The 27342-nt window shown below is 48.9% G+C and overlaps 1 protein-coding gene across 8 annotated transcripts; it reads left to right on the forward strand.

Moving 5' to 3' along the window:
- Positions 1-470: 470 nt before the first annotated feature.
- OTUD5 (OTU deubiquitinase 5) lies at positions 471-25413 on the forward strand. Of its 8 annotated transcripts, none has more exons than XM_023526545.1 (11): positions 471-1171; positions 1325-1398; positions 10679-10769; positions 18172-18236; positions 18324-18495; positions 18579-18727; positions 21938-22141; positions 23606-23807; positions 23894-24007; positions 24288-25069; positions 25244-25413. In XM_023526545.1, exons 1-10 carry the CDS (start codon positions 805-807, stop codon positions 24410-24412), a joined length of 1563 nt encoding a protein of 520 aa, XP_023382313.1. In that variant the 5' UTR covers positions 471-804; the 3' UTR covers positions 24413-25069; positions 25244-25413. The 8 variants fall into 8 exon arrangements, with proteins under 8 accessions (XP_023382313.1, XP_023382308.1, XP_023382309.1 ...); XM_023526544.1 differs by having other exon boundaries at positions 477-1171; positions 10676-10769; XM_023526540.1 differs by having other exon boundaries at positions 472-1398; positions 10676-10769.
- Positions 25414-27342: the final 1929 nt, after the last annotated feature.

Consider the following 27342-nt stretch of genomic DNA (forward strand, 5'->3'; position numbering starts at 1 on the left):
TTTGCAGGTGGGTGGGGCCGGAACTGACGCTTCAGGGGATTGCTATGCTCTGGGAGTGTTGATATTTTCCTGTCAGTCGGACTGACAGCGGCCAAGTAGGGAGCCTGGGAGGGAGGCGCTTTTAAAACTGTCGTGTATAAGGCAGACCACACTATCCTGTCGCAGTACACCAGCCTGCAGTCAGATCCTCGGAGCTAGAAGTCAAGAACGGGACAGCAGCAACGAAAAGGCCAAGGAACAAGGTTGCCGGCTTTGACTGAAATCTGAGACGGAGGGCACGGGGAAGGCGATCGCCCGCCTCTGACTGGCCCTTGGGTGTCAGCGAGAACCCACGCAGCCGCTTCGATTGGTTGATGCCCGCAATTGTTGTGGCCGCAGCGAAGATTTTGCCCACGTACTTCCGAGCGAGAGGCGGGGCTGTGCTCTGACGCGCGTGCGCGGTGCTCCAGGGCCCCACCCAGTAGTTCAAGAACCTGCGAGGGGGCGGGGCGAAGAGGTGCTTGTTTTGGTTGTTTCCTTTGAAGCAGAAGGCCAGAACGAGCATTGCAATCAACTTGCCGAACTCGGAGAGAAGGCGACGCCGAACTCGCCGTGCTGCCTTCACCTTGGACTTCACATCCGGGTTCTCCTGTCGCGTGACGCGCGCGCCACCGACGGTTCTCGAACACCGCGGTGCTTCAATCCCTTTATCCGGGTCCCGCCGATCCCGTCGTGCTTGGCGCACCACAGTAGCCCCCCCCCCATCCGGGTTCTGTCCCAGCGTGCCTCGCGCCGCGTTTGCTGAGGGTACTCGGCGGTGCCGCCATGACTATTCTTCCTAAAAAGAAGCCGCCGCCTCCCGACGCCGACCCCACCAACGAGCCGCCGCCGCCTGGGCCGCTGCCCCCAGCGCCGCGCCGCGGCGGGGGTGTGGGCGTGGGCGGCGGCGGCACGGGTGTGGGCGGTGGCGACCGCGACCGCGACTCGGGCGTCGTAGGGGCCCGTCCGCGGGCCTCACCGCCACCTCAGGGCCCGCTACCGGGGACACCGGGGGCGCTTCATCGCTGGGCTCTGGCGGTGCCGCCCGGCGCCGTGGCAGGCCCCAGACCACAACAGGCCTCGCCTCCTCCTTGTGGGGGTCCCGGTGGTCCCGGTGGCGGGCCCGGCGACGCACTGGGTGCAGCAGCGGCAGGTGTGGGCGCGGCGGGCGTGGTGGTGGGCGTGGGCGGTACGGTGGGCGTGGGTAGCTGCTGCTCGGGGCCCGGCCACAGCAAGCGGCGGCGTCAAGCCCCCGGGGTTGGCGCGGTTGGCGGGGGCAGCCCCGAACGTGAAGAGGTCGGCGCAGGTTACAACAGTGAGGACGAGTATGAAGCGGCTGCAGCACGCATCGAGGCTATGGACCCTGCCACTGTCGAGCAGGTATGGGCTGGAGCTCACAGGTGAACGGGTATGGTGGATGGGATCCTCAGACTGGGGACCCAAGGAACGCTGTTTGAGATCTCCCCAAAGGACTTAAATGTTTTCTCCGGAGCCTGACACTCTTTTTCTTTGGTGGTAGGGGCGTGAGACACCCTCTTCCCCTGCCCCTTTTCTTCAAGGACTTGAGGTTAGAGGCTCCAGATAAGACGAAGGATTTAAAGATGAGATCGGTGGTCTCTTCCAGGCCTTGGGACCTCATCTTGTAGGGCTAGTAGGTGGGAACTCCCCAGGAGACACAGGTAGGATGGAATGCCTCCTAAGAGGGGAGTCTCATGATTCTTCAAGGGACCTTTGTCAGTATACAACGGCTTGAGATTTTTTTCCTCTCTGCAAGAAGAGTCTAAGACTTCAGGGAACATGAGTAAGGTGGAGACCTCAGAGATATCTGCGTGTCCCCAAAATATTTAAACCCTTTCGGGGTTCTGAGACACTCTGTATAGGACAACCCCTCCCCCTTCTTCTTAGGGGGACACAACACAGAACCACTCAGCAGTGGGATTTGAGACTTCCTCAGAGGTCCTAAGCCTGGCTTCAAGGGTCTGGCACACACACACACACATCCCTGTTAGAGGGATCTTCTGAGCTTTCCTCCAAGGGTATAAGACTTCTCTTGGAGAAATAAGATTCCCTTCCCCTTGGGGCAAGGGTCAAAACCAGTATCCAGATACCAGGAACTCTAGTAGGGTACACAAGACTCATTCTCTAAGTGATAAGGGTCTATGCTTCCTCTCAATAGTGTGAGACCTCTTTGGGGACAAGAGTTCGATTTTCTCTCCAGGAGCTTAAGCTTCTTTTAAGTGATAGACCTTTGGTCCCTCTCCCTTACCCTCCTCCACCAGGCCAGAGTATTTCTTCAAGAAAATGAGACTCACTGTTTTGGATACTGGAGCCTAAGACTCCCCCTGCTTAAGGACTGAGGCTTTCAGAGATTAGGTCTGAAGTCTCTTCTGGAGACTGATATTCCCCCGCAGAGGTCCCAGGCAAGGTGAACTATTTAGGGGGCCTTTCTCCTCAGGAACTGGTATTTGTGAGTGTGCTGCTTGGTGGTCTGAGACACCCTCCCACACACACAGGGGTATAAGCTCCTTCTACACTAATTATGAAGGACTGAAACATCTCTTGGGGACATAATAGTCCCCTCTCCCCCTGCAACGGGCATCTGAGCCCTTCCCACTCGAAGTGCTTGAGCTTGTTGTTAGGAACTTGATTTCCAACTTGGGAACTCAAGCCTGAGATCACTCTTCAGAGGACATGGGCAGCATGGAATACCAGAGGTGGAGTCTGAGGCCTCTCTAGGGATTTAAGCCTGTGTTGAAGGGCCTGAGACCCCCTGTAGCAAGGACACTTGAGATTTCTCTCAAGGACAAGAGACATACATACCCCAGTGACTGTTGTGTCTGTGTAGATGAGGTCTCAGCTTCTCCCTCAAGGAACTTAAGGTACCTCTCAGGAACAGGACCCCCCCCCACCAGAATTGATTCCTGAGACCCTTCTCTTGGCATGGATATAGAGTCCCTGGAGAATAGGATCCTGAGCCCCCCTCCAACACTCTCTCTGCCCCCCCCCCCGAGAGTTTGAACTTTCCCCCAGGTGCATGAGATATCTCTCCACCTTAGGACCTGAGACCTGAGCCTGCCCTGAGAGTACTGACTGTCACCTCACAGACAGCATGCATATACCCGAGTCATAGGGTCCTTTTAAGGACATAAGATTTCTTGCCTTGAGGACTAGAGCCTAAGACTATCCTCTACCTGCGAACTAAGTCTTGAGAACTGCCCACTCCCCTTGGGGACATGGGTAAGGTGGGATTCTGAGGGAAAGAGTCTGAGCCTCTTTCCAGGGGCCTAAGCTTCCCTCAGGGACAAGAGATCCTTTACCTTAGGGAGGGGCCTGAGCCCTACCCTCTTGGGTATGAGGCTCTCCCCTGCCCCAACCAGGCAATTCTTAACCACCAGGAAGAAGGACATGAGATCCTCCTCAGTGTGGCCCAATGCCTCTCCATTAGATCGAAGTACCTGAGTGTTCTTCACAGTCATAAGAAACTTTTACTCTCAGTCCAGGAAGATTCCCCTACTTTCTATGAGAATGTTGTCAGTTACTGGGGACATGGGGACTGAGACCTCCCCTCAAGAACTAGGGGATATTCTGAGACTCTCCCTGACTTGATTCTGCTTGCTTCTCATTTCCAGGATCAGGGAAATACTCTGAGCTTCCTGAATTGCTTTCAACAAGTTTTTTTCTTCCCATAGACAGGAAAAGGGGTTTGGGACATCCTCACTCCAGGGAAATTCTTCACCCATAACCCTCTCCCCCTTGGCTCAGGTAAATATTTCTGTACTTCACAGGAGCCCCCATCCTTGTTACCTTTCTACCCATTACTACAGGCAGAGTAAATCATCTGGACCCACAAGGTCAGGGCCAGGAGTTATTTCTTCTCTTCCTGGTTAGGGTAAAGTCTGCCTTTCCTCCTCCACAGAAACAGGGAGCGATACATCCCTGATCCCAGGGACAGAGAGGAAGAAAGTCATGCACTGCCATGGTGACTAGAAAGATACCTCCTTACATACCCTTTGCATCTCCTGGGCTGGGAGTTCCTCTTTTAAACTTGTTCCTATAAGAACGTGGAAACAAAGCTCTATGGTTGCATGATATCTTCCCTTCCCAATGACAGAGGAGAGGCTTCCTGTCCTCCCACTTCTTGGGACAAAAGAAGGAAAAAGATACTTCTCCCTGCTTCACCTGGGCCAACTTGGGACCTTGTGGGGATGAGAAGAAGGGGAGATTCTTTCTGCTGACCTAGTCTTGGTCCTGAACAGTCACTGGGGCATTTGTAGCATGGAGACCAATTAGAGCCCTTGGGAAAGAGGGGAGTTGTTGAGAGGGAGCCCACATGATGAATCTGATCCTTGTTCTGACTACTCAGACTTCCTGTCTGTCCTAGTGCTGTCACTGTACTTCTCTATTGCCTTTAGGAGCCCTTTTGGCACCCTGGGGTCAGGGGTTTTCTTTCTCAGGCATGACTGCTTTGCTGAGAGTCTACCATATGAAAAGAATGTCTTGAAAGCATTCTCAGCTTGAGGACCCCACAGAACATTCTGAGAAGGAGGCATGCATGCTGAGGTGATGGGAGAAGCTGGACCTGGCACTATAGCCAGGGTGCCTGGGTTCTCACTCAGGCTTTGTTGGGGTTTTGCTGGATGAACCAGAATAGTTCTGCCTGTACTCTCTGGGCCTCTTTCCTCATTGGTCAGGTAAGGAGCTGGTGGGGTATCATTTAGCTTTGGGATTTTAGGGAACTCACACCAAAGTTCTCTAGACCTAGAGGTGACAGAGAATGGTGGGTGTCTTTTGAGAAAGAACCATGTTCCTCCCCCCACTCCCCTGCCCCCATTCTGTTTCCTCCCAGCCATCCAAACTTGGTGGGCAATACAAGTGGCCTGTTTGGTGTAAGGCTCAGGGTTGGTAGACTAATTTTTTTGGCCATCCGTGCTGTGGTGAATAAGCTCAGGGTTGCCTGTCAGGGCTTTGGAACTGGGCATGCCTCAATTCAAACTCCAGGTTCTCCTGCTTAGCTGCTTTACAGCTTTAGGCAAACTCTTAGCTGCCTTTTATTAAAACAAAACAAAACAAAAAACAGAAGTCCACCCAAGCCAGTGTGATCAGATTGAGTGTGTAAATACCTGACCTGGCCCACCTCAGACCTTGGCTGATTCTTCTCTTGCAGTTTCCCCAGGATCATCTGGGTTCTTCCTAGGAGCCTTTGTAACAACCAGTCTTTGTTAGCAAAGACCCATCATTTGGCATTTAGGAACCTGCCAATTCCTCTAGTGGGGAGGCAGAGTGGTATATAGTAAGAAGTGGTCCCCTGGCTTTGAGTCCAGTATCTTCAGGCAGTTCCCTTTTCTGGGTCTCAATTTCTCCATTCATAAAATGGATAGTGGTGAGGAGGGTGGTTGGACTCAGTGTTATGAAGCTAGTCGTAACATCTTCTTTAATTCCCTGTTCCCCACTCCCCCAGCCCATCGTGAAAGTTTCGAGTGGGGCCCCTTGGCTTTAGGGGTATGCTATGAAGTTTCAAGCAGTGTTCCGTTTCCTTCTCCTCGGCCAGTGCTATAGGTCCTTGGGGTTTTTTTGCTTTTTACAGTTTTATTGAGAAGAAATTCACACACCATACAATTTACCAATTTAAAGTGTACAATTCAGTGGCTTTTAATGTACTCACACAGTTGTGCGATCATCACCACAACCAATCAAGTTTAGAACATTTTCATCACCTCAAAAAGAAACCTCGCATCATCGTCCAGCAGTCTCTTAATCTTCTCCCAGCTCCTGGCAACTGCTTATCTACTTTTATTTTTGTCTTGATTGATTTGTTTCATCTGATGTTTCATTTAAATGGAATCATACAATATGCAGTCCTTTGTGACTTGCTTCTCTCACTCAGCATAATGTTTTTAAGGCTCATCCATGTTGTAGCATATATCAGTACTACATTTCTTTTTGTTGAATAATAGAATCTTCATTTTTTAACCGCTTCCCCAGTGTCCTTCCTCTTTTCCCACTTCTCCACCCTGGAGATCTTGTGTTGGTTCTTAAAGAGCAGTGCATCTGTCTCTTTCTCATTGGATGAGTTGCCTGCGTTTTGCCAGTGGAGCTGAGCCAGTGTTCCTGGGTGTTTAGGGGGAAGTGATCTTGGCACCAGGCTTGCTGGGATAGAGCTGTGAAGCCCAGAATACTAACTACCTCTTGGCCATGGGCTCTGGGAAAACATCTGTCTATGAGCTGCCATTGCTTCCGCCATCTTCCCCTGCCCCTTTCCCCCCTTCAGTGGAAGCTCATTCATCGGTGGTCAGGATTAGCAGCTTCTCAGGCTGTGGGAGAGTCCAGGCCCCTGCTGCCTTATTTCTAACCCTTTCCCTGGAGAGGTGGATCCTGTGGGGTGAGAGCCATGTAATGTTGCCTCATAGCTCACACCAGGAGTGCTACAAGGGGTTATATTATTTTTCTATGGCTGTTGTGACAAATTACTACAAACCAGGTGGTTTAAAACAACAGACATGTAGTCTCTCAGTTCTGGAGGCCAGAAGTCCAAAATCAGTTTCATTGGTCCAAAATCAAGCTGTTGGCAGGTCTGTACTACCTCCAGAGGCTCTAGAGGAAAACCTCTTTCAGTTTCCGAAGGCTGCCAACATTCCTTGGTCTGTGAGCACATTGCTCTGACCTCTGCCTGTCTTCACATCATCATCATCATCATCTCTCTGTGTGTGTGGTTTCCTCTTCAGTCTGTATTAGATCTTCCTCTGCTATTCTAAGTACACTTGTGATTGCATTTAGGTCCAATCCAGATACTCCAAGATAATCTTTGCATCTGAAGATTCTTAATCACACTTGCAAAGACCCTTTTTCCTTATAAAGTAACATTTATAGGTTCCAGGGGTTAGGGCCTGATATGTTTGGATGGTCATTATTCAGCCTGCTACAGGGGTGTTTTTGTTTCCCTTCCAGGGAGGGGAAGGGAACTCATCATTAAATTCTCTCCTACTGGGCAGAGTCCTGTAATATTTGAGTCTGCGTAGTATCTCTATTATTGGAAAGCTCTAGAGCAGGTCATCACATGGCTAATAATTGGAGCTGGATTGGAACCTGTCATTTGGGTGCCACTGTCTACTTCAACTTTTCTTGGGCCTTTGGACTAGTAGGTTGCAGTCTTGTACCTGGGATCTCCTGGTGTCAGAGATCTTTGCCCAGCCCCTTTATGGAGGCTCAGAGATGTGGAGGGACTTGCCTATAGTTTCAGTAGTGGACTTGCAAGATTGAGGGTCTGGACTTGACTTTCTCAGGCCAGGGCATTGATGTAGCTTAAACTTATTTATGACTGGGCCAGCCCCCACCCTTCACTCCCACTAGCTTGTCCTTCCTGGGTCATTTTCCTAAACAAATTCTGAGTTGGCACCTTTCTTGGAGGCTCCTGTCTAGCTGGGAGAAGGAAGAGACTGTGCTAGGAACTCATGGGACTGTCTAAACTCTTTCTGGAACCCAAGACCTCCCCGTTTTCTCTCCCCAAAGGGAAAGAGAGGAGTTTCAGCCAGAGTCCAGACTCTTAGGCTGCAGGTGCCAAAGCCAGTGGGTGGCTAGTGGTTTGGCCTCCAATTCCAGGCTCAGCTGCCACCCTGACTGCCCCAGGACCAAAGCTCTGCTTGTGCATAGGGTATGCTCAGCTCTCCTTCATTTTTAAGGACAAACCAGGATTTTCCCAGGATGGTCTGCTAGTTATGTCTCCATGTTATAGCTCATGAGGCCTCCCCTGTTGCCTCTACACTAGGTCTTGCTGGTGCCCAAACTCCCAGTTCTTTCTGCCTTCGTAAAATGAGGGTAACACTTTCTGCCATCTGGGCTGTGGTAAGGACAATTAAATCAGGTCATCTTTTGCATCTAGCACCTGGCATAGTACAGGCATTTGGCTAATAGGAGTTCATCTATCTTCTTGGCCCTGCCCTGCTTACCCTCTTAGTCCTACCCGGGACTTTAGCTCTGCTGAGCTCATTGCTGGCCTCTGGAATCCCTGGTGCTTTGTGGCAGAAGTAATTTCTTATCCAATTCACAAGCTTTTCTGGAGATCTTTGTATTTTAATCCTTTGCTCCAATAGCACCTCCTTTCAGGTGTCTGCCTTAATGACTGGCCAAGTCCCTTCCTCTGTGTTCCCCAGCATCCGTGTGTTCATCTCTTTCACAGCCCTCCTCACACTTGTGTGTAGTCATTGCCGACATACCTCTAGCAGTTTGTGAGCTTACCGAGGGTAGAGAGCAGGTCTGATTTCATTTCTCTGGCCTCATTGCCAGCCTAGGGTCTGACTTAGTAGCTGCCTGGTAAACCTTTGTTGGGTGAATAAGTAGGAGCTCTCTCATCCTCTTTGATCCTCTTTTCTCTTTTGATCTTCTTTTCCCCTACATTTGAGGGCAGGAGGTTGCTGTGTGCCCTTTTTTTAGAACTATTGTCCAGTCTGAGGCTGTAACCATAGTTGTAGTTTCTCTGCTGGAAACTTCTGGCTGGGGCAGGTGCCATGGTGCTGGAAGATGGCTGATCCCACCAGGCAGGGATGGACTTGGGGCAACTGGCTGGAGTGTGCTCGTTTACAGCCTCTGGGGCAGGAGGGGCACCTGGACTGCAGGAATGTTGTATACAAACAAGTCTTTATGCTGCTCATGGAAGCCCATTAAGGTCTTCCCAGTGCCTTTGTCATCTCTGGAAAGCCAGCCATACCTACCCAGGGTGTGGGCCCTGATAGTGGGGCCTGCTGGGTATTCCCTTGTCACCCCCTCCTCGTTCCTTCCTGTTCAGTCACTCACCTGGAACTTTCTGAGGGTCTCAGTTGTACATTATCTCTGTGCCTGTCTCACCCCTTCTGTGACTGGTTACCACCTCACCAGTATATGGTATGTTATTTACAAAGCTTTTTCTGGTCCTAAAGCTCCTCTGAGCTTCTTGACAGCCCTGTCAGATAGATCACATATCCCCTGTTTGATAGGAAACTGAGGATTGGAGAGTTCAGGTAGCTTACCTAAAATCATGCAGCAAGTGAGCAACAGAGCTGAGATTGGAACCTAGAGCTTTTGGCCTCCAAACCTTGTGTTTCCTACCTCACATGAGCTAGGGGAAAAGGCCTGCAGAGAGGTGATCTCCTCTGGTTGGCATTAGCCTGGATCCTATAAATCCCTGGGTAGGGTGGTATTCCCAAGGAGTGGGTTTGGGACTTCTGGTTGTTAGCTCTGATGCTGGATTAGGCTGGCTGCTTCTGGTAGCCAGCAGAGGGCGTGAGGGGCCTGGGAAAGGTCTGGTGCTTCAGGTTTGTTTTGTTTTGAAATGGAAAATGCTTCAAGTAACATGTGGATACATATTTTTTAAATAGACTTTATTTTTTAGAGCAGTTTTAGGTTCACAGTAAAATTGAGCAGAAGGTACAGAAAGTTCCCGTATACCCTTAGCCCTGACACATGCATAGCCTCCGCCATTATCAACATCTTCCACCAAAGTGATATATTTATTACAATTGATGAACCTACATTGATACATCACAATCACCCAAAGTCCATAGTTTACATTAGGGTTCACTCTTGGTGGTGTATATTCTGTGGGTTTGGGCAAATGTATGATGACATGTATCCACCATTATAGTATTGTACATAGTAGTTTCACTGCTCTAAAAATCCTCTATGTTTTTTCTAATCTCTACATTATCTTTTTAAAAACATGTCTGAAAATACACATTTGTACAGGTTCACTTAACCTGAACTTTCTTTGGGGCCAGATGTGCTTTGGAATTTAGAAAAAATTTAGAATTTAGGAAAGTCACCTTGTGTGTATGCTTTATATTCTGTAACACCTCTGGTGGGGTCTGTGGCAGCACCTCATAATCAAATACCTAAATTTTTCTGCATGGAAATGTTTGAATATTAACCTCCATGTGGGATAAATAGGTTCTCATCAGCTTAAATCAGGTTATGATGCCAAACGAGTTAGATAAAGACTTGGTTTTCAAAACTTTTTGAGTTTTAGAATTTTGGACAAGGGAGTGTACATCTCTTATGAAGAAGGAAGTGAAGTAAAATCACCTGTAATACCAACACTTAGGGATAATATTTTGTTGTATAGCCTCCCCAACTTTGTGTGCATGTGTGTTTGTATACATATGCATATACATATATATGTTAAATGTGTTCAATCACAAGTGAGATCATATTTTACATGCATTTTGCCTTGTATGATATATTTTGCCTTATGTAAGATCTTAGAATTCCCTAGCTATATATGGGGCTCAGGATCTTGCCAGTCACTCCCTTCTCAACATCTCTCTTACCCTAAGAATGACCCAGGTGAAATATCTTGAGGTAGAGCCAAGTTCTTCTCCCAGGTACTTGCCAGCTCTGGGCCTCTGGCTGCCAGGATGGTCAGCAGGAGGCACAATGCAGCTGGAACCTCTGTTCTCAGGGCAGTTGGGGCCCCTCTGGGAGCAAGTCTTCTGCTCACACAATAACTGATTCCCTAAAAGAAAGGATTTCCTCCCACTCCACATGCATGGAGTGGTCAAACAGGGCTGAGAACTTGAGCCTGCCCAGTATCCTCTCAGCTAATCAGCTGGGTCCCTCAGGAGCTTAAGGGCAGGGCCCTGGGGAAGGGGTACAGGCTTTTCCTGTTGTTGACCCCTACTTCTCCCTCCAGCAGGAGCACTGGTTTGAAAAGGCACTGCGAGACAAGAAGGGCTTCATCATCAAGCAGATGAAGGAGGATGGTGCCTGTCTCTTCCGGGCTGTAGGTGAGTCTCTGCTTTAGCCTTCAAGGTCCTGGGGGTGCCCCTGAGTTGTGTTCCAGTTATTAAGGGTAACCCCTGAGAAAGTATTGGAGGCAGAGTTAGCTGGTATTTTAGAGACTCCAGGCCACAGCCTCAAGTTAGTATCTCTGGCCTCTAGCCCTTGGTCATGAGGCAGTGTGAAAGTAATAACAGCAATAATAGTATTAAAGAAAATGATATTACTTAGGGACAGGTTGCTCCGTCAGGTATTATAGGAGACCATTTAAATTTTTCCCCAAGCTGGGTAAGTATTGGTACTATCGCTTCCATTTGTCAGATGAGAAAAGCAGCTCAGATGGGGAGTGACTTGCTAAGGGTCAGATAGTATGTGGTAGAGCCAGGGGTCGGGGTCTGGGTTAGGTTAATCTGGGGCCCGGGCTCTGAACCACAGCATACTACTCTCATCTTGGGATCATAGATCTTTTTAAAAAACTTACACAAAAGTAGAATAGCGAACCCTCATGTACTCATCATTCATCTTCCAAATAGTCATCGACACATGGCCAACCTTGTTTCACCACTGCCCTGCCCCTTCTTTCTCATTCTTCTGAAACAAGTATTTTTAAAGCAAAACCCCAACATTGGGTCATTTCATTTGTAAATATTTCTCTGACAGATAAGGTGTGTGTCTCTGTCTCTCTAAACAACCAAAATGCCATTATCGTACCTAACAAAATTAATAATTCCTTAATACCATCTTCTGTCCAGCTTGAGCTAGATCTCTGAGGCCCCTCTGGCTCTGAATTTGTGACCCAACAAACACTCATGAGGTCCTGTGCTAGTGTCCAGGGGAAGCTGGAAGTGTGATCTGATTCTCCCTTTGAGGCTCTGATATCTACAATGGAAAAGTGCTCTCTGATAGGAGCTTTGAGCTAGGAGTCAGAAACCCTATCTTCTTGTTCTGGCCCTCACTCATAACTTCCATTGCCCATCTATGAAGTGGTCTTGATTCTTAAGGGCTCCTTGAATCCCTTCTAGATTTGTTATTCTCAGTCCGTGGGTACCTGGCCCCCATGGCTGCTGGTAGGCTAGACTGACCCAGACTCTATTTCGGGTCATGCTGCTGATTCTTGGTGTGACCTTGGGCAAGCAGCTTTTTTATCCTGAGCCTGTTTCTTATCTGTAACATGAGGCTAAAAGACTCAGTGTTGTAACAGTTAAGCGAGATGACCTTTAGCGCCTGACATGTAGTTGGTCCTCATGGAACAGTAGCATTGATAAAGCCTCAATGCTGTTCTCAGTTGTGCCTCAGAGCCACTAATGTTTTCTGAATGGGTGAAAGAAAGAAGGTGAGCAGTTGCCTCTCCTGTTCTACCAGGCAGAGGTGGTTCAGGCAGTAGACTCTACTGGGCTTTGAAAATCTCAGCCTTTCTATCCCTGTGGCTCAAGTCTCTCTTCTCCCTGGGATGTTTCCTAGAGAAAGAGCTGGGTTTGGGGCATCTTGGACCAAAGGAAGGCAAATAAAGAATAAGTGGGGACCTGTTCAGTGCTAGGCCTTGTGCTCAGACCTCATGCTGTTCATGGGATAAGCAGAGCTGCTGGTAGAGTGAGGATCAGAGAATGCAGCTGGGGAATCTGGGTCTTGAGCAGTCTTTGACGCAGATCTTGGGGCAAGTGAAAACCTGGCTTCTGCAGTAACCCATATCAAGAGCAATATTTGTGTGTGTATCTAGCTATTTCCTCCAAACATCCTCTGACCCTTCCCCTGTTGGGGCCTTCCAGTAGGGGCCCTGAGCTTACAGGAAGAGCTGACCATGGCAGGTTGAAGGCCTTTCCTTATCAGCATGATGGTTATACATTTCCCCTGACTGAGCTGCCTTTGGCTTTTCTCCATAAAACTTCAGAAGCCCATGGTCTCTCCCCAGAAGTACATGACTCCTGTGTCTCTAGGCCTCATCTGGAGTTTTTCCTGGGGCAGAATGCACAAGACATGTGTTTGAGAAAGGGACTTTGTCCTCGCTTTCTGCTGCCCCTCTGCTTCCAGCATGGCTTGGACAGGAACAGGTGGTAGTCACTGTAGGCTTTGGTGAGAAGGCTACAGGTTCTAACTTCCTGCCATACATTGAGCAGTGGAAGGAGCACATAACTGAGGGCGGGAGTTGGGATTACAGACATAGGGGCCACTCTGTTGTTCCTTGACCCCAACTCTTTGGTAGGCATTCATCTGAGTGTTTCAGGTTCATCTACAAAATTGGGATCATTATCCCATGAGGCAGATGAGAAGATCGAGACTCAGGAAAAGGAAATGACATGCTTAGGGTTATTAGTGGCAGAGCTGGCATGGGAACCCATAGGTGTCCAAAGGACACATTTTTTCTGTGGCCCTAGGAAAGCCCTAGCTTCTTAGCTGTCAACTAGCTGGTGACCTCAGCTGTATTCTTGACCCCTCTGGGCCTTACTTCTTCCAATTAGGAGCCTGTAGCCATCTACTGTTGGGAATCCTGAGGCAGGTTACTTTCTACTCTCTGTTTTGCCTCTGAGGTCTGGGTGTCCCCAGTGTGAACCACTATCCACTACTTGTGCCCATGTCTCTCCCACTACCTTCTACTGGGGACTTATGAGCATCAGTGAAAGCTTAGGTGGAGTGTAAGTATGAGCCTGAGTCTCAGAGGTATTCTATGGTTCACCCTGCCCCTTCTGTGCTCAGAAAACCTCCTCCTGGAAATGTGAGCCTGTATCTCTCCTCCCTCCCTCTTCCCATATGACTTTGACTCAGTAAAAATCTCTGGTCCTGACCCTGCCCTCTGTAGGCAAAGTGGAGGCCAAATGTGCATGGGAAGCAGCTGGGGATATGCATGTATGGCAATGGGGTCCAGAAACATTAGCCAGGCCCACTCCTCTGGGCCTTTTGGTCTTGAAACATGGACAATCAGCATTGGAGAGCTGAATCTTAGGGCAATTTCGACTTTTATAAATGGGGAAACAGGCCTCAAGAGAAAGCCAGGACCCTATTATCTAGGTCACATTGACCAACGTCAGAATGTCGAGATTCGAGGTTGAACCAGGCCAGAAGGAGAAGATTCCCATGGGCCACCATGTACGCCAGCTTCCGTTGGCCTGTCTCCTTCATTCTTCCCTTCTTTGCCATGGGAGTCAGAGATCACACTATCAAGGCAGCCAAGTTCTGCTGTTTCCCCACTGAGGCTGTGCCCTTTGGGGTAGTTGAGGCCACCAGCAAGGTGTGCACCACAACTGCTTGACAGGCAAGTGAAGCCTTTTTTCCTGGCTCATCTCAGTGGGGCCAGGGTTCTCTCTGGACCAGGAGGGAAGTGGGAATGAACCAGGTCCCTGTCTCCTGCTGCTGTGTGTACACGCATTTGTGTGGTTTGTTTTTAGATTCCCTGCAGACATCAAGTATCTTTTTCTGTCCTCAGTGGAACTTGCCTGTGGCTCTTCTGGCAGGCAGGCAGGCAGGCAGGCAGCAGCAGCAGCAGCAGCAGCAGCAGCAGCAGCAGCAGCCGCAGCCGCAGCCGCCGTCGGCTCCTCCCCAGCCGCAGCCCCAGTCCCAGCCCCAGGTAGGTGCCGGACCGCAGCCCCGGGCTCAGGGACAGCCGGGCAGGTCGGGCGCGCAGCCAGGGGACATGGCGCTGCCGGACAGAGGTGGGAGGCCAGACCGGACGCTGTCAAAAGGGGTCGGGAGATGAGGATGGACAAAGCGGAATGTCCGAGGACAAGGTCGGAGCTCGATGTCGCGCTTGCCGTTTCCGCCTCAGTTCCAGCGCCAGGGGCTGCAGCAGACGCAGCAGCAGCAGCAGCCGCAGCCGCCGCCGCCGCCGCTGCCGCCGCCGCCGCCGCAGCTGCCTGACAGGGAGGCAGTTCTCAGGTGCCTCTAAACTTAAACTTCTGTACTTAAACTCCTTTAGATAGTCCAGGTTCTCCTGTCTTGCTTCTCCCCATAACTCCTCAGCAAATAGTGACTACATTTTAGGGAACCCGAGGAGGAAGAATTGCAGAGGTTTAGGTGATCTACTCCCAGGCAGCCAGCAGAGGGAGCTTTGAGCAAGTTTGTTAACACTATTGATTCTTCCCCCCTTCCCAACAACCCCTGGCAAAGGCTGGGAAGTAGGGGCGGGGTCCTCAGTTTCACAGCCTCGCATCTTGTCCAGCCTTCAGTCTTTTCTCATTGATGGCAAGGGCATCTACTTGTTGAATGTAATAGTTGTCTGTAGTTAGGAGGGTTGTCGTGTGGGAATTTGGCCTCAGGGAACATCTTTGGCAGGATCTGCTGGCTGCGTGTGTGTGCACATGTACATTTCTATGCTGGTGTCTCTGTACGCTCAGAGAAAAGGCAGAAATGGGTTCTGGGGAGGTAAGATTCATGCTAACTTCTGTGGTCCTCATGGGGAGTACAGCCTCTGATATCTGTAATCTTTGCCTAATCCCCAGCCTTTCCAGCTGATTCCTGATTGTGCTGGTGGGGAAACTGAGGTAGACAGGATCAGGCTTTGCCCCAGGGAGTCAGCTGGCTAAGGTGATAGTTGGATTGGGGAGGGGGTGGTAATGTCACCTGGGGCATCAGTGCTTGATACCACCAGTTACTCCTTGTGAGCCTGGCCTCTCCTTCACTCTCCAAATGTGTGACCTTGGACCAGCTGTGCCACATTTCTATACCTCAGTATCCCTCCTCTGTAAAGTCGGGGTTTTTGGGGTGAGGATGGAATGAGTTGGAACATAAAAAGGCTTTGGGAGAACCAGTTGTATTGTACGAAGGATTTCCGAGCCCTGTTTGGGTTGGGGACAGAGGTGAGGTGGTGGGGGACCTTCTTCCAGCTGGACTCTGGGAGGGGAGAGCAGGTGCAGATTGCCCACAAGTGCAGCATCAGCAAGAAGAGGAGTTTCAGTTTCTATCAAAACAAGTTCTCTGAATTCCCCTACCTCTGTAGGTCCATCGGGCCCTTTCCTCCACCTTGGCCCCCACAGGGAAGTCCAGCCAGGCTCCTAGCCCCCTGTGCCAAACTTCTGGGAGGAGAAGGGCTTTCTGGAGGACAGAAGCGGGCTAGCAAAGTCAGGCAAGCACCTTCTCAGTGACGACTTCCTGTGTTCTTGGTGTGTGCTTGGTATTTTTCCCACCTTATATCATTGAGAAGATCCTACTCTCCCTTCTTAGGGAGGTACTATTACTCTTTGTCCTTGGTTCTGAGGAGCACATTTTCTTCCACATTAATGATCCCCAAACTATGGTGTATTTTATTATCAGTGAGGTGCCTCCTCCTAGCTGTGGTTAAATACATTCATCATACCACCCGTCAGTGCATCTTAGAATTGAGAGAAGGTGATGTTTTATATTTTACAGATAAGTAAAGAAGGTCATACCTTGCCCACACTTAATGACCCTGTTTTTGTGCAGCCTGTATTATTGATTTGACATTAACTTGGTTGCTAAAGATTTGCAGTATGGGCAAGGAAGGTGGGTCTGTGGCTCTTTGGCATCAGTAAAGGTAGAGAGCCAGTCCTGCCTACACAATGGACAGCCTAGACCCCAGGTTTGGGGCTTTCCTCTGGCTGAGGAAGTACAACAGAAATGAGGAACGGCTTAATCAGTGGTTCCAATGACATTTTGGATTACTTGTGGATGGCTAGCTACTTGAAAAGTCACCATCCTCCTCATGACACATGGAGCCCTGTTTTTTGAACATCTAGTATGCCTCAGATGTTTGGCAAGTGTCCCCTGATAGCACCCTATGAGAGGAACAAGAGTTATTCTCCCTACTTTATGGATGAGGACTTTGCAGCCCAGAGAGGTTAAGGGCTTGTCCATTGCCACACAGCTAGGAGGCAGCAGAGCCTTTCTGCCAGGAAAGGGGTTAATGGCAGGGAAATGAGAGACCCTCATGGGGTTCTTCCCCAGCTCCCTTCCCTGTCCCACAGTCTCTCTTTCCCATTTTTTTTTTTTTGGCACCCAGCATCTAGCCCAGGTAGATCCCTCAAGCCTAGAAATGCCGCTTGATCCTTCCCTAGGAACAGCTCAGCCACCTCCCTGAGCCTGGCAGGCTGGCCCCTATTTAACCCTTTCACTCCCATCTTAGTTCCTGTTTACTACAGCTGCCCGCAGCACTGTGTCTTCGGCACCCAAGCCTATTCTACAGAAATAGCTCGTCAAGCAGCTCTGGCAGGCAGGCAGCTGCAATAGTTCTGTGGTCCTGGCTTCTAAGAAAGGCAGCAGCAGGGGGCCCCCAGCCTGTGTACAGGGCATGTGACTTGCTGGAAGTGCCGCTGGTTGTGGGGGGATGGAGAGTGTGACCGCAGAACCCACATCCTTGTTTACATCGGTGATGGGGCTACCCCTTCCCGCCTTCACAACCCCCACGCCTCCTTGCCCTCAGGTCCCTTGGGCCCCATTTTCTATCTCAGAGCAGCCTTTTTGTCCTTATCTCACATAACCCTCCAGGGAGGGAAGGGGAGGGCAGGGAAGGCATTCTGGCAATTCTTCACAGTAGACTGGCTATCATGGAAGAACTCTGTTTGCGGTGTTTCCTGCAAGACCTGACCCTGACCCAGTGCCCCAGGGAGATCCCATTAGAGCAGTGGTCTTCCAGGGATACACAGGGAAATTCCCTCTTTGTCTTAGCCAGTGGAGGTCAGGTGTGCCTTGTCTTCAAGCCCACCTTAATATCCCAGGGAGAAAGAAGGCTCCCCTACTATGGTGAAGGGGACTCTGATGTACTGAGTGACTGCTCTGTCTCAAGCCCAGTGCTGGTCACATCACACCCATTATTTCAGTTTCACAAGAAGGCCTGCCAGGGAGTTATCCAGCTTGTTCCTGTTTTACGCGTGAGGCAGGTGAGGCTCAGAATACTTGGATCACCTGCCTCTGGTCATTTAGCTCACTAGTACCTAGCAGAACTGGGCTTAGAGCCCAGCTGTTTTTCTTCTTTTTATTCCTTTTATTTTTAACCTACGAAGAGCATCCTGACTCTGGGAAGTCAGGAAAACTGAATTCTAGAGTTGAATTTGTCATAGACTGACTTTTTGTGTGAACTTGGTCAAGCCACAAATCCTCCAAGCCTCAGTTTCCTCATGTGAAGAGTGAAGGGATGTGTGTGGAATTGATAGTGCTCAAGGCCACTTATGGAACTTCAAATCTGTATTGAGTCGTCTGAGTGGCTGGCCAAACCCTAAACAGTCATCTGTTCAGGAGGCCTGTGGTTGTGTCCCTCTCATTTGTACTCTCTTGTTGTTAAAGACTGTCCCTGCCTGCCTCTTTTTTTCGTGACCCTATTCCAGCCCACAAGGCCAAGAACTCTCCAGGCCCTGGGATAGAAAAGGAAGTTTCCCTGGCCCCCAGCCCTTCACCCTAAGGATGACTCAGAACTCTTTTGTCTGGTGGCAGCTCTGATCCCAGCTCTCTTTTCTTCTGCCCCCACAGCTGACCAGGTGTATGGAGACCAGGACATGCATGAAGTTGTACGAAAGCACTGTATGGACTATCTGGTGAGACTTTGCAGAGACCTTGGGGTGGGGGCAGAGTGGGAAGATCTTCTCCCTACACAAATCTTGACCTTCTGATCTATTCTGCAGATGAAGAATGCTGACTATTTCTCCAACTATGTCACAGAAGACTTTACCACCTACATCAACCGGAAACGAAAAAACAACTGCCATGGCAACCACATTGAGATGCAGGCCATGGCAGAGATGTACAACAGGCCTGTGGAGGTGTACCAGTACAGCACAGGTACTTCTGTGGTGGGTAGGTGAGCAACCAATCGTGTCTGGTCCGAGCCTGCTCTGTCTGGCCCACTGTGGATGCTCCTTCCTTCTTTTTCTCTGTAGAACCCATCAACACATTCCATGGGATCCATCAAAATGAGGATGAACCCATCCGTGTCAGCTACCATCGGAATATCCACTACAATTCAGTGGTGAATCCCAACAAGGCCACCATTGGTGTAGGGCTGGGCCTGCCTTCATTCAAACCAGGGGTAAGTGGGTCCTCGTGCCTAGGATGGCTGTTGGATTTAGAGGCAAGAAACCTTTGTTAGGGTCTCAGTTCTACCCCTAGTCCACAAAAATGTCCTGCCTCCTCTCTGAGTTGCCCCTGAGGTCTCATCTCTATAAAATTAGGGAGCCACCCAATGTGGTCTCTTAGGGCTCATTCTGTGGTCTCAGTTTGCCTGTCAGAGCTGGCCACCCATCATTTGTGCCTGTTGAGGATTGGCATTTTAGGATATGGAATCACATTTGAGAACTATGAGCCTAGGGCTCAATCTGGGTGTCTTGGCACCCACATGGATCTTCCTCTGAAATTCAGCAGTTAAGACAGCTGTGGTCACAGAGATTTGGAGTACAGACCTGGCCCCACCACTTATTGGCTGTGGGACCTAGGGCAGTACACGCAAGTAACCTGGGCTGGCAGCTCAGCTGATATAGAAAGTGCCTAGTGCTGGGCCTAGTACCTAGTAGGTGCTCAGAAGGTGGCAGTACATTTTTCCAGCACACTGGCAGATTCTCATTCTCGCTCATAAACAGTTGTCTGCTTGGGGGTTTTGATATCTTCTATTCAGGTTTCACTTCCCACAAACAGAAAGTGCTCCTGTCTCATTATAGGAAACACACACCCTAACACCAACATAGGGTTTTGTTTTTTAAATGAACTTTTAGAACAGTTTTAGATTTACAGAATTATTACGATTAGAGAATTCCCATATACCCCACTATGATTAACATCTTATTAGCATAGTACATTTGTGATAATTAATGAGCCAATATTGATATGTTAACCAAAAACCATACTTTATTCAAATTGCCTCAGTTTTTCCCTAATGATCTTATCTGTTCCAGGATCCCATCCAGGACCATATTACATTTAGTTGTCGTGTCTCATTTGGCTCCTCTTGGTTGTGACAGTTTCTCCGAATTTCCTTGTTTCTGTTTATAGACTATAATTTTGCCTTTTCTAGAACATCATATAATTGGAATCATAACAGTATGTAGTTTTTTTCAGAGTGGCTTCTTTCATATAACACTATACATTTAAGATTCATCCATGACTTTTTGTGGTTTGATAAGTTGTTTCTGTTCATTTTCCTTTTTTAAAAAATGTGAACACTTTTAAGTTTTTTAATTTATAGACTTAATTGTTTAGAACAATTTTAGGTTTACAAAAAAATTGAGAAGATAGTACAGAGTTCCCATATAGCCTCCTCCCCCCCCCACACAGTTTCTCTATTATTAACGTATCGGATGACCATGATACATTTGTTACAATATATGAACCAATATTGATACATTATTATTAACTAAAGTCATCATGTCTCTTTAGGCTTCCTTGTCTGACGGTTTCTCACACTTTCATGTTTTTGATGACCTTGGCAGTTTTGAGGAGTATTGGTCAGGTATACTGTAGGATATTTCTCTTTTGGAATTTGTCTGATGTTTTTCTCATGATTAGACTGGGGTTATGGGTTGTAGAGAGGAAGATCACAGTGGTAAAGTGCCATTCTCATTGCATATCAGCAATATATATTATGAACATGACTTATGACTTGCTGTTGACCTTGATCACCTAAGTAGTACTTGTCAAGTTTTCTCCTCTGTAAAATCACTCTTTTCCCCCACCCTCTTTTCCATATTGAAAGGAAGTCATTATATACTGATATACAGTCCACACTTAAGAAATAGGGGTTATGCTCCATCTCCTGGAGGGCAGAATATCTGCATAAATTTTTTGGAATTCTTCCTGCAAGGGAGATTTGTCTCATCCCCCATTTATTCATCATTTATTTATATCAATATGGACTCATGGATATTTATTTATTTTGGGTTATAATCCAATGCTATTTTTGTTTTGATGCTCAAATTGTTTTGGTTTTGCCTATTGAAAGCTCTCTTGGTTGGTTCCTGTGTCTCTTTGACATACCCCCATTATTGTGGTGGTGTTTTATGTTTTTTAATTTTTGTTTTTGGGTTTTTATTTTTTTGTCCTTGGTTTTTATTTTTGTTGTTGTTTTGAGCACTTCCTTACTTTCTTGCACTGAAGGTGTTCTAGGCTTGTCTTGTATATTTCCTATCCTGGCCCTAGAACAAGCCATTTCTCCAAGGAACCCTGGTTCCATTTATTGGAGAATATTATTAGAAACCAAGATCTGGGTGCTGAATGTGTTCCTTGGTACAGGAGTGTTCTTGCTCTTAGGCCCTTTCAGCTGACAGAGTAAGGAGATGTATATGTGTATACTAACATATGTGTATACACATATCTAGAAATATTTCTGTATGTAACCATCCGTATCTATGAAGCTACAATTCTTACCGATATCTCCAGCGGATAGGTACTGTGTTGTTGTTTTAATTTGCAATTTTCTAATGACAAATGGTCATTGAGCATCTTTTCATACACATATTTGTCATCCGTATATCTTCTTTGATGAAATTGTGTTTAGATTTTTTTTGGGCCTATTTTTAACTTGTTCTAACAGTTTTATATACTTTTTTGGACTATTATCCATAGGCAAAAAAATTATATTTTATATCATTTCATGCATACACACATTGGTGTACAGTGTGTATATGTGCATTAAAATGATGTTAGAGAGTTTTGCTGAACAATACTTACATTTATTCCCTGGGATATGTGCTGATATTTTTTATTATTTTGTTTTTTAAAATGTTGTTGTATCTCACAGTCTGATAAAGAGTACTCATACAGTGTCCCACAACTCATAGCACCTCACATGCTGATACTATCCCCTCGTCCCCTTAAATACCTGACTACTCTCTCTACCCTGTGCACACACAACTAACTTCTCAGGTGATCTTTTTCTCCTTGTCCCATCTGGACATAGGTGAGGAAGGCCTCAGCATTATGAAATTGAGCCATCATTGGGTGAAGCTTCTTTAAATTCCAGTCTAGGCTAGAAGGCATTTGGCTGCCCCAGACTTAGTACTTCAGTTGAGGTGTCTTGGGGTTGGGAGCAGGGCTTCTGAGTGTAGGAGTTTGGAACAATTAGTCCCACTCAAGTCTGCCTTACTCTAGTCCCTGATGAATAGGCAGCCTGTCCAGGGGGGTGCTTAGTAAGAGTTCCTGCCTTCCTGTCTCCTCTCTTCTGGGCCTGTGGGTCCACCTCCCTGAGCCAGTTTTGGCTCTTAGCCAGAGTTTAGAGTGTCACTCCACGTACCTGATTTCCCCTTTGCAGTTTGCAGAGCAGTCCCTGATGAAGAATGCCATAAAAACATCAGAGGAGTCATGGATTGAACAGCAGATGCTGGAAGACAAAAAGCGGGCCACAGACTGGGAGGCCACGAATGAGGCCATTGAGGAGCAGGTGGCTCGGGAATCCTACCTACAGTGGCTGCGGGATCAGGAAAAACAGGCCCGCCAGGTCCGCGGCACCAGCCAGGTGGGTCCTGGGCTCTGTCACTGCCCTGGCAAAGAACCCATTACTTCCCATCCTCTGCCCCCAAACAGGCAGAAAAAGATTAAGTAGTTTTGACATCTGGGAGAAAAGGAAGCTCCCAGCCCTGTCTTTGCCTCATCTTGGCCGTATAGTCTTGGCATTGTGCAGAAAAAGCTCCTAAGGAATAAGGGAGGGCATCATTGGTGGTGACATGCGAGATCGATGGATAGTTTCAGAGGGACAAACTTTTGAATGTCCTTGGGTGCCAGGCTTTGTGCTGAGGATATAAAATCAGGTCCAGTCCACTCCACCCTCAATAGTCCCTTTTCTGTTGAAGGAGACAGATGCATCAGTGGGGCCCTTAACCCTGGATTGGAGGCCAATGGAGAATGGGGGCTCTGGTTAGTCTTCATACAGGAAGACTGAAAATTTTAGGGCAGGGAGCAAGCAGGACATACAGACATTTGAAGAATCACAAGTTTAGAATGATTATAGATGTTGGCAGAGCCAAGTAATTCATTCAGCAAATATTCATTGTAGGTTTGTGCCTTGCAGTGTTCTAGGTGTACAAAGGTACGTTGGTGAGTGAGGCAAGCCCAGATCGTTGTCCTTGTGATGCTTACATTTTTGCAGAGTGGAGTAAAATAAAATAATAAGCATAATAAATTAGTTGAGAGGTAGTATGATTGAAAAACATATAGAGCAGGGTAAAGGGGCGGGCGGGGGGCGATAAATAAGGCCAAGTGGGGCTGGGAGTGCACGATATTAAATAGCATGGACAGGCCTAAATAGTAGGCCTCAGAACAGGTGAAATTTGAGCAAAAGCTTGCTAAAGTGAGAGACTTAGCTAAGTGCTTATGCCAGGGCAGGCAGAGGACCAACTAGAGCAAAGGCCTTGAGGTAGAGCACACCTGGTGGGATTCAGGAGCGGCCAGAGGCCAGTGTTTCTGAACAGAATGTTTTAGATGAAGTTAGAGAGGCAGTGGGGCCAGATTGGGAATGGGCCTGTGGGCCATGGTGAGAACTTTGGCTTTTACTCTGAGTGAGGCAGAAGCCATGGAGGGTTGTGAGCAGGGAAGGGACAGGATCTGACTTAGGTTTTAACAGGATCTCCCTGACTGCTGAGTGTAGAATGGAGTGGGAGCGGGGCAAGGGTAGAACAGGAGACTAGAGAGGAGGAGGTTGCTACAGTAGTCCAACTCACTGCTGATGGCATAAGCAAGGGAGGGGGAGAGTTGGGTGTGGACTGTGGATCTATTATAAAGGTGGAGGTAACAGGTTTCCTGTCAGATTAGCTGTGAGGGGGGTTAAGGAGTTTCTCATCGTCCTGTGGTCTGTCGTGTGACTGGAAGTGATGGTGGCCTATGTAGAAGCTATATCACAGCCAGGATTCTAGGAGGGAGCGAGCCCTCAGGGATGGGGCAGAGGAAGGTCACAACTGGCTTACCTCCTCCTTCCCCATTGTAGCCCCGGAAAGCCAGCGCCACATGCAGTTCCGCCACAGCAGCCGCCTCCAGTGGCCTAGAGGAGTGGACTAGCCGGTCCCCACGGCAGCGGAGTTCAGCCTCATCACCTGAGCACCCCGAGCTGCATGCCGAGCTGGGCATCACGCCCTCTTCCCCAGGCACTGTCTTAGCTCTTGCCAAACCTCCTTCACCTAGTGCACCAGGTCAGTGACTTGCTGACAGAGTATACAGGGCTTAGGAGGTGCTGTCTTGGTCCTGGGCCCTGCCTCTGACTGTCCATCTGCCCCAGGTACAAGCAGCCAGTTCTCAGCAGGGGCCGACCGGGCCACTTCCCCCCTTGTGTCCCTCTACCCTGCTCTGGAGTGCCGGGCCCTCATTCAGCAGATGTCCCCCTCTGCCTTCGGTAAGCTTCCTCTGTTTAAGGTCCAGGGGCCAACCGGGAGCTGGGGAGAGAAGCAGCAGTAAGTCCTGAGAGGGGGCCTCTGGAGCCTCTGGCCAGCTTCCCTTTCAGGTCAAAGGGATCTGTCCCAAAGGGGTTCTGAGTGGGGTTTTGTAGACTAAGAAGGGGCCTTCTTAAAGATATGGCCTGGATGGGATTTTTCCAGAGCCAGGGATCAGCGAAGGGCAAGGAGAGGGCAGGCTGAGGGTACTCCATCATCCTTTTTCTCTTCTTCTTACCTAAGCAGGTCTGAACGACTGGGATGATGATGAAATCCTAGCATCGGTGCTGGCAGTGTCACAACAGGAATACCTAGACAGTATGAAGAAAAATAAAGTGCACAGAGATCCACCCCCAGACAAGAGTTGATGGAGACCCAGAGACTGGAGACCATCTCCCAACTCCCACCACTCCTGCCCTCCGGTGCCACCCTACCTTCTTTGACTTTCTTCCCTCTAGCTGTCTTCCTCCTACTCTATCTCCCTTCCTTATCCTTTTCCCCACTTTTCTCTTGCTGGCCCACCCCTGCGCTCCCTCTCATCGCTGCCACCACCACTATCACCTGTCTCTTCGCCAGCTGACGTGCCCTGTTGCCCCCTGCACAGCACCATCCCTGCATTCCACAGGGGACTTGGGCAAGGGTGCCGAAGGTAGGCAAGAGGCACACAGACAAACCAACTGGCAGCCAGGCAGCCCCTGAGGAGAGACATTCAGAGGAAAGCCTCCCTGATCCCCATTCCTTCCAAGATCAGAAAGAAACTTGTCACCCCACCTGCACAATAATGCCAGGGAGATGGGAGGAAGAAGTGGGGGATTCCCCTTCCCAGTACCCCAAAAATGTCTGAGCCTCCAATGTTGATTTTTTTTCTTTATTAAAATGTACTTTTATCTTATAAAGTCAACCAATCCAAAATGACATAGACAACAGCATTGGCTCTATGAAGGCGGCATCTCTCTGGTTTGGGGGCAGGCAAGCCATGGGACACAGAGATGTGGTTGCTGTCTCTGGCCTTCAGCTCTGTGGAGGTGGGCAGGGTCTGGAGTTGGAGCCACGGCCGGGTATGGGGGCAGGGAGGGCAGGTGTCATGCGGGCTTTGGACAATGAGACTGACCTCACTGCATTCCTTTCGCTTCCACCACCACCACCACCACCACCACCACCACCACCACCACCACCACCACCATCACCACCACCACCAGTCTCTTTGGAATCTTAGGATGGGGGCACCTTTGAGGATCATGGCCGCCGCCCAGGATTTGAGTGGGGAGTGGGAGCAGCCTTGGCAGATGGGGCACCATGGCCTGCGGGTGTTGACAAGGTCCACCATCTGTAATGTCCTTGGCACAATAAAACCAAATGTTAGTTTCCCCGGAGCGCCTCTGTTCTGTGTGGGGCAGAGGGGGTGGGTGGGCCTCTGTGCAGAGGCAGCAAGGGCACAGGACTTGGCTTGACTTCTGAGGGCTGCACACTCTACAGTAGGGTCTGTCTGGGAGCCCACAGTAGTTCATGTTTGATTCATTACTTACTAAACCACTTTCTGGATCCGTTACCAAGAAAGCTCCATCTTTGCCGGCTGCCCCTGCCTCAGTACTGGCACAGAATGTAGCCTGTCTACCTTATTTCCTGGGGTATAATGGGAAGCAGAGGGCTGTGAGGGCAAGGACTGAACTTCCATATTCTCTGCCTTCCTCTCTTGACATAAATGTTTTCTCTTTCCTGTGATTGATGAGGAAATGCTGTGGAAAGGTATGATGGATGCTTCATAACAACATGAGTTGAGTGGAAGTAACCAGAGGGGTCTCCTCCACTGGGTTTGAGAAGCTGAGGAACAGCTAAACCCTTTTTTGTTCATGTCTTCCAGTCCTTCAACACTTCTGTGTCCTTGACCTTCCTAGGGGTAAAAGCCAGGGCAGAGAAGTCTGTCTGTCCTCCAGGTTTTGTCAAGTATCTTTTTTGTGCCTCAATAACGGGGTTCTAGTGAAAGGATGCATGTCCAGCCCTGCAGGTGAGAGCGTGGCTGGCAGAGTGGCTGTCTGCGGAGTGTGTGGAATCCACTCATCAAGCATGTGTATGTTGGAGAGTTGGTTTGAAACCTGCCTTGGCTTTTTCTAGCTATGTGGCCTTGGTCAAATCACAAGCTCTCTGAGTTTCAAGTGGCCCATATGCACGATGGGTAATTAACGTCTACTACCTCACTTTGTGAACACAGAGAATGCATACGGTTAACATGACGGCATAGTGCCTGGCACGTTCTGAGACCTCAAATGTTAGCAGATACTTATTATCCTGTTGAAGTTTATGCATCATTTAGCCCATGCCTACCTCTTCTTGCCGCCCTGTCCAATTTCCTTGGCCCCTGCCTGGAATTTGCCATCCCCGTTCCAAGCCCCCAACTTTTTCAAGATGTGTAGAGGGTCGCCTTTTGAGAATCCCTGTGTGACCCCCATCCACATTCTTCCCTCTATAAATATGTCTACGGCCTCCCTAATAACTGTACTATCAACCTGGGCAAGGGCTGTGATGCCTGGCTTCTCTGTGTATCTCTAATATCTGCACCCCCACCAGGGCCTGGCAGGCTTACTGTAGACTCCTAATAAATGTTGGATGAATAAGGGAAAGCGCATAATGTGTATTTGCTTTTTGGGCATTGTGTGTGTGAGGGGTGGGGGGGAGAGACTGGTGAGTCCAAGTCTTGAGGCGCATCTCTCAGAGTGTTTCTAGTGTGTGTGATGAGGGCTTGTTTCCAGGTGTGTCAGATGGTGACTGTGGGATTCTATCTCTGACAGTTTGTGTCTGTTTCTGAGCGAGTGCATGTCTGCGTGGGTGGGTCTGTGACAGTGCATCTGTGGTTTCTGATGCGGTGGATGTCCGTTTGTATTCCTGTGATGGATTCTGGGTAGCAATTTCTGAACAGTATCAGTGACAACACCGCATGCCTGCGGGTGTATCTGTAACTGGGTCTATCCACGTCTGTTTTTGTGACATTGCCTATCTATGTGGCTCTATCACATAAGTATACGTCTGCCTTTGCAGCAGTGCATGTGTGTCTTGAGCGTCTGTGTGGCTTCCTGTGACAGATTCTGGGTCTCATTTCTGGGACAGTACAAGGCTTTCTCTGACAGTGCATGTCTGATGGTGCCAGTGTCTGACAAGTTCTGGCTGTGTGACAGGACATTTCTGTGTCATTGTCACATGGCAATGTAAGTCTATGTGAATCTCTGGAGTGCCTGTCTTTCTGTAACAGTGTATCTGTGTGTAATTCTGGGACATGACTCTCTTTCTGGGAGCATTCCTGCCT

Source organism: Pteropus vampyrus, unplaced genomic scaffold, assembly GCF_000151845.1.
Source record: "Pteropus vampyrus isolate Shadow unplaced genomic scaffold, Pvam_2.0 Scaffold984, whole genome shotgun sequence".
Classification (NCBI taxonomy): Eukaryota; Metazoa; Chordata; class Mammalia; order Chiroptera; family Pteropodidae; genus Pteropus; species Pteropus vampyrus.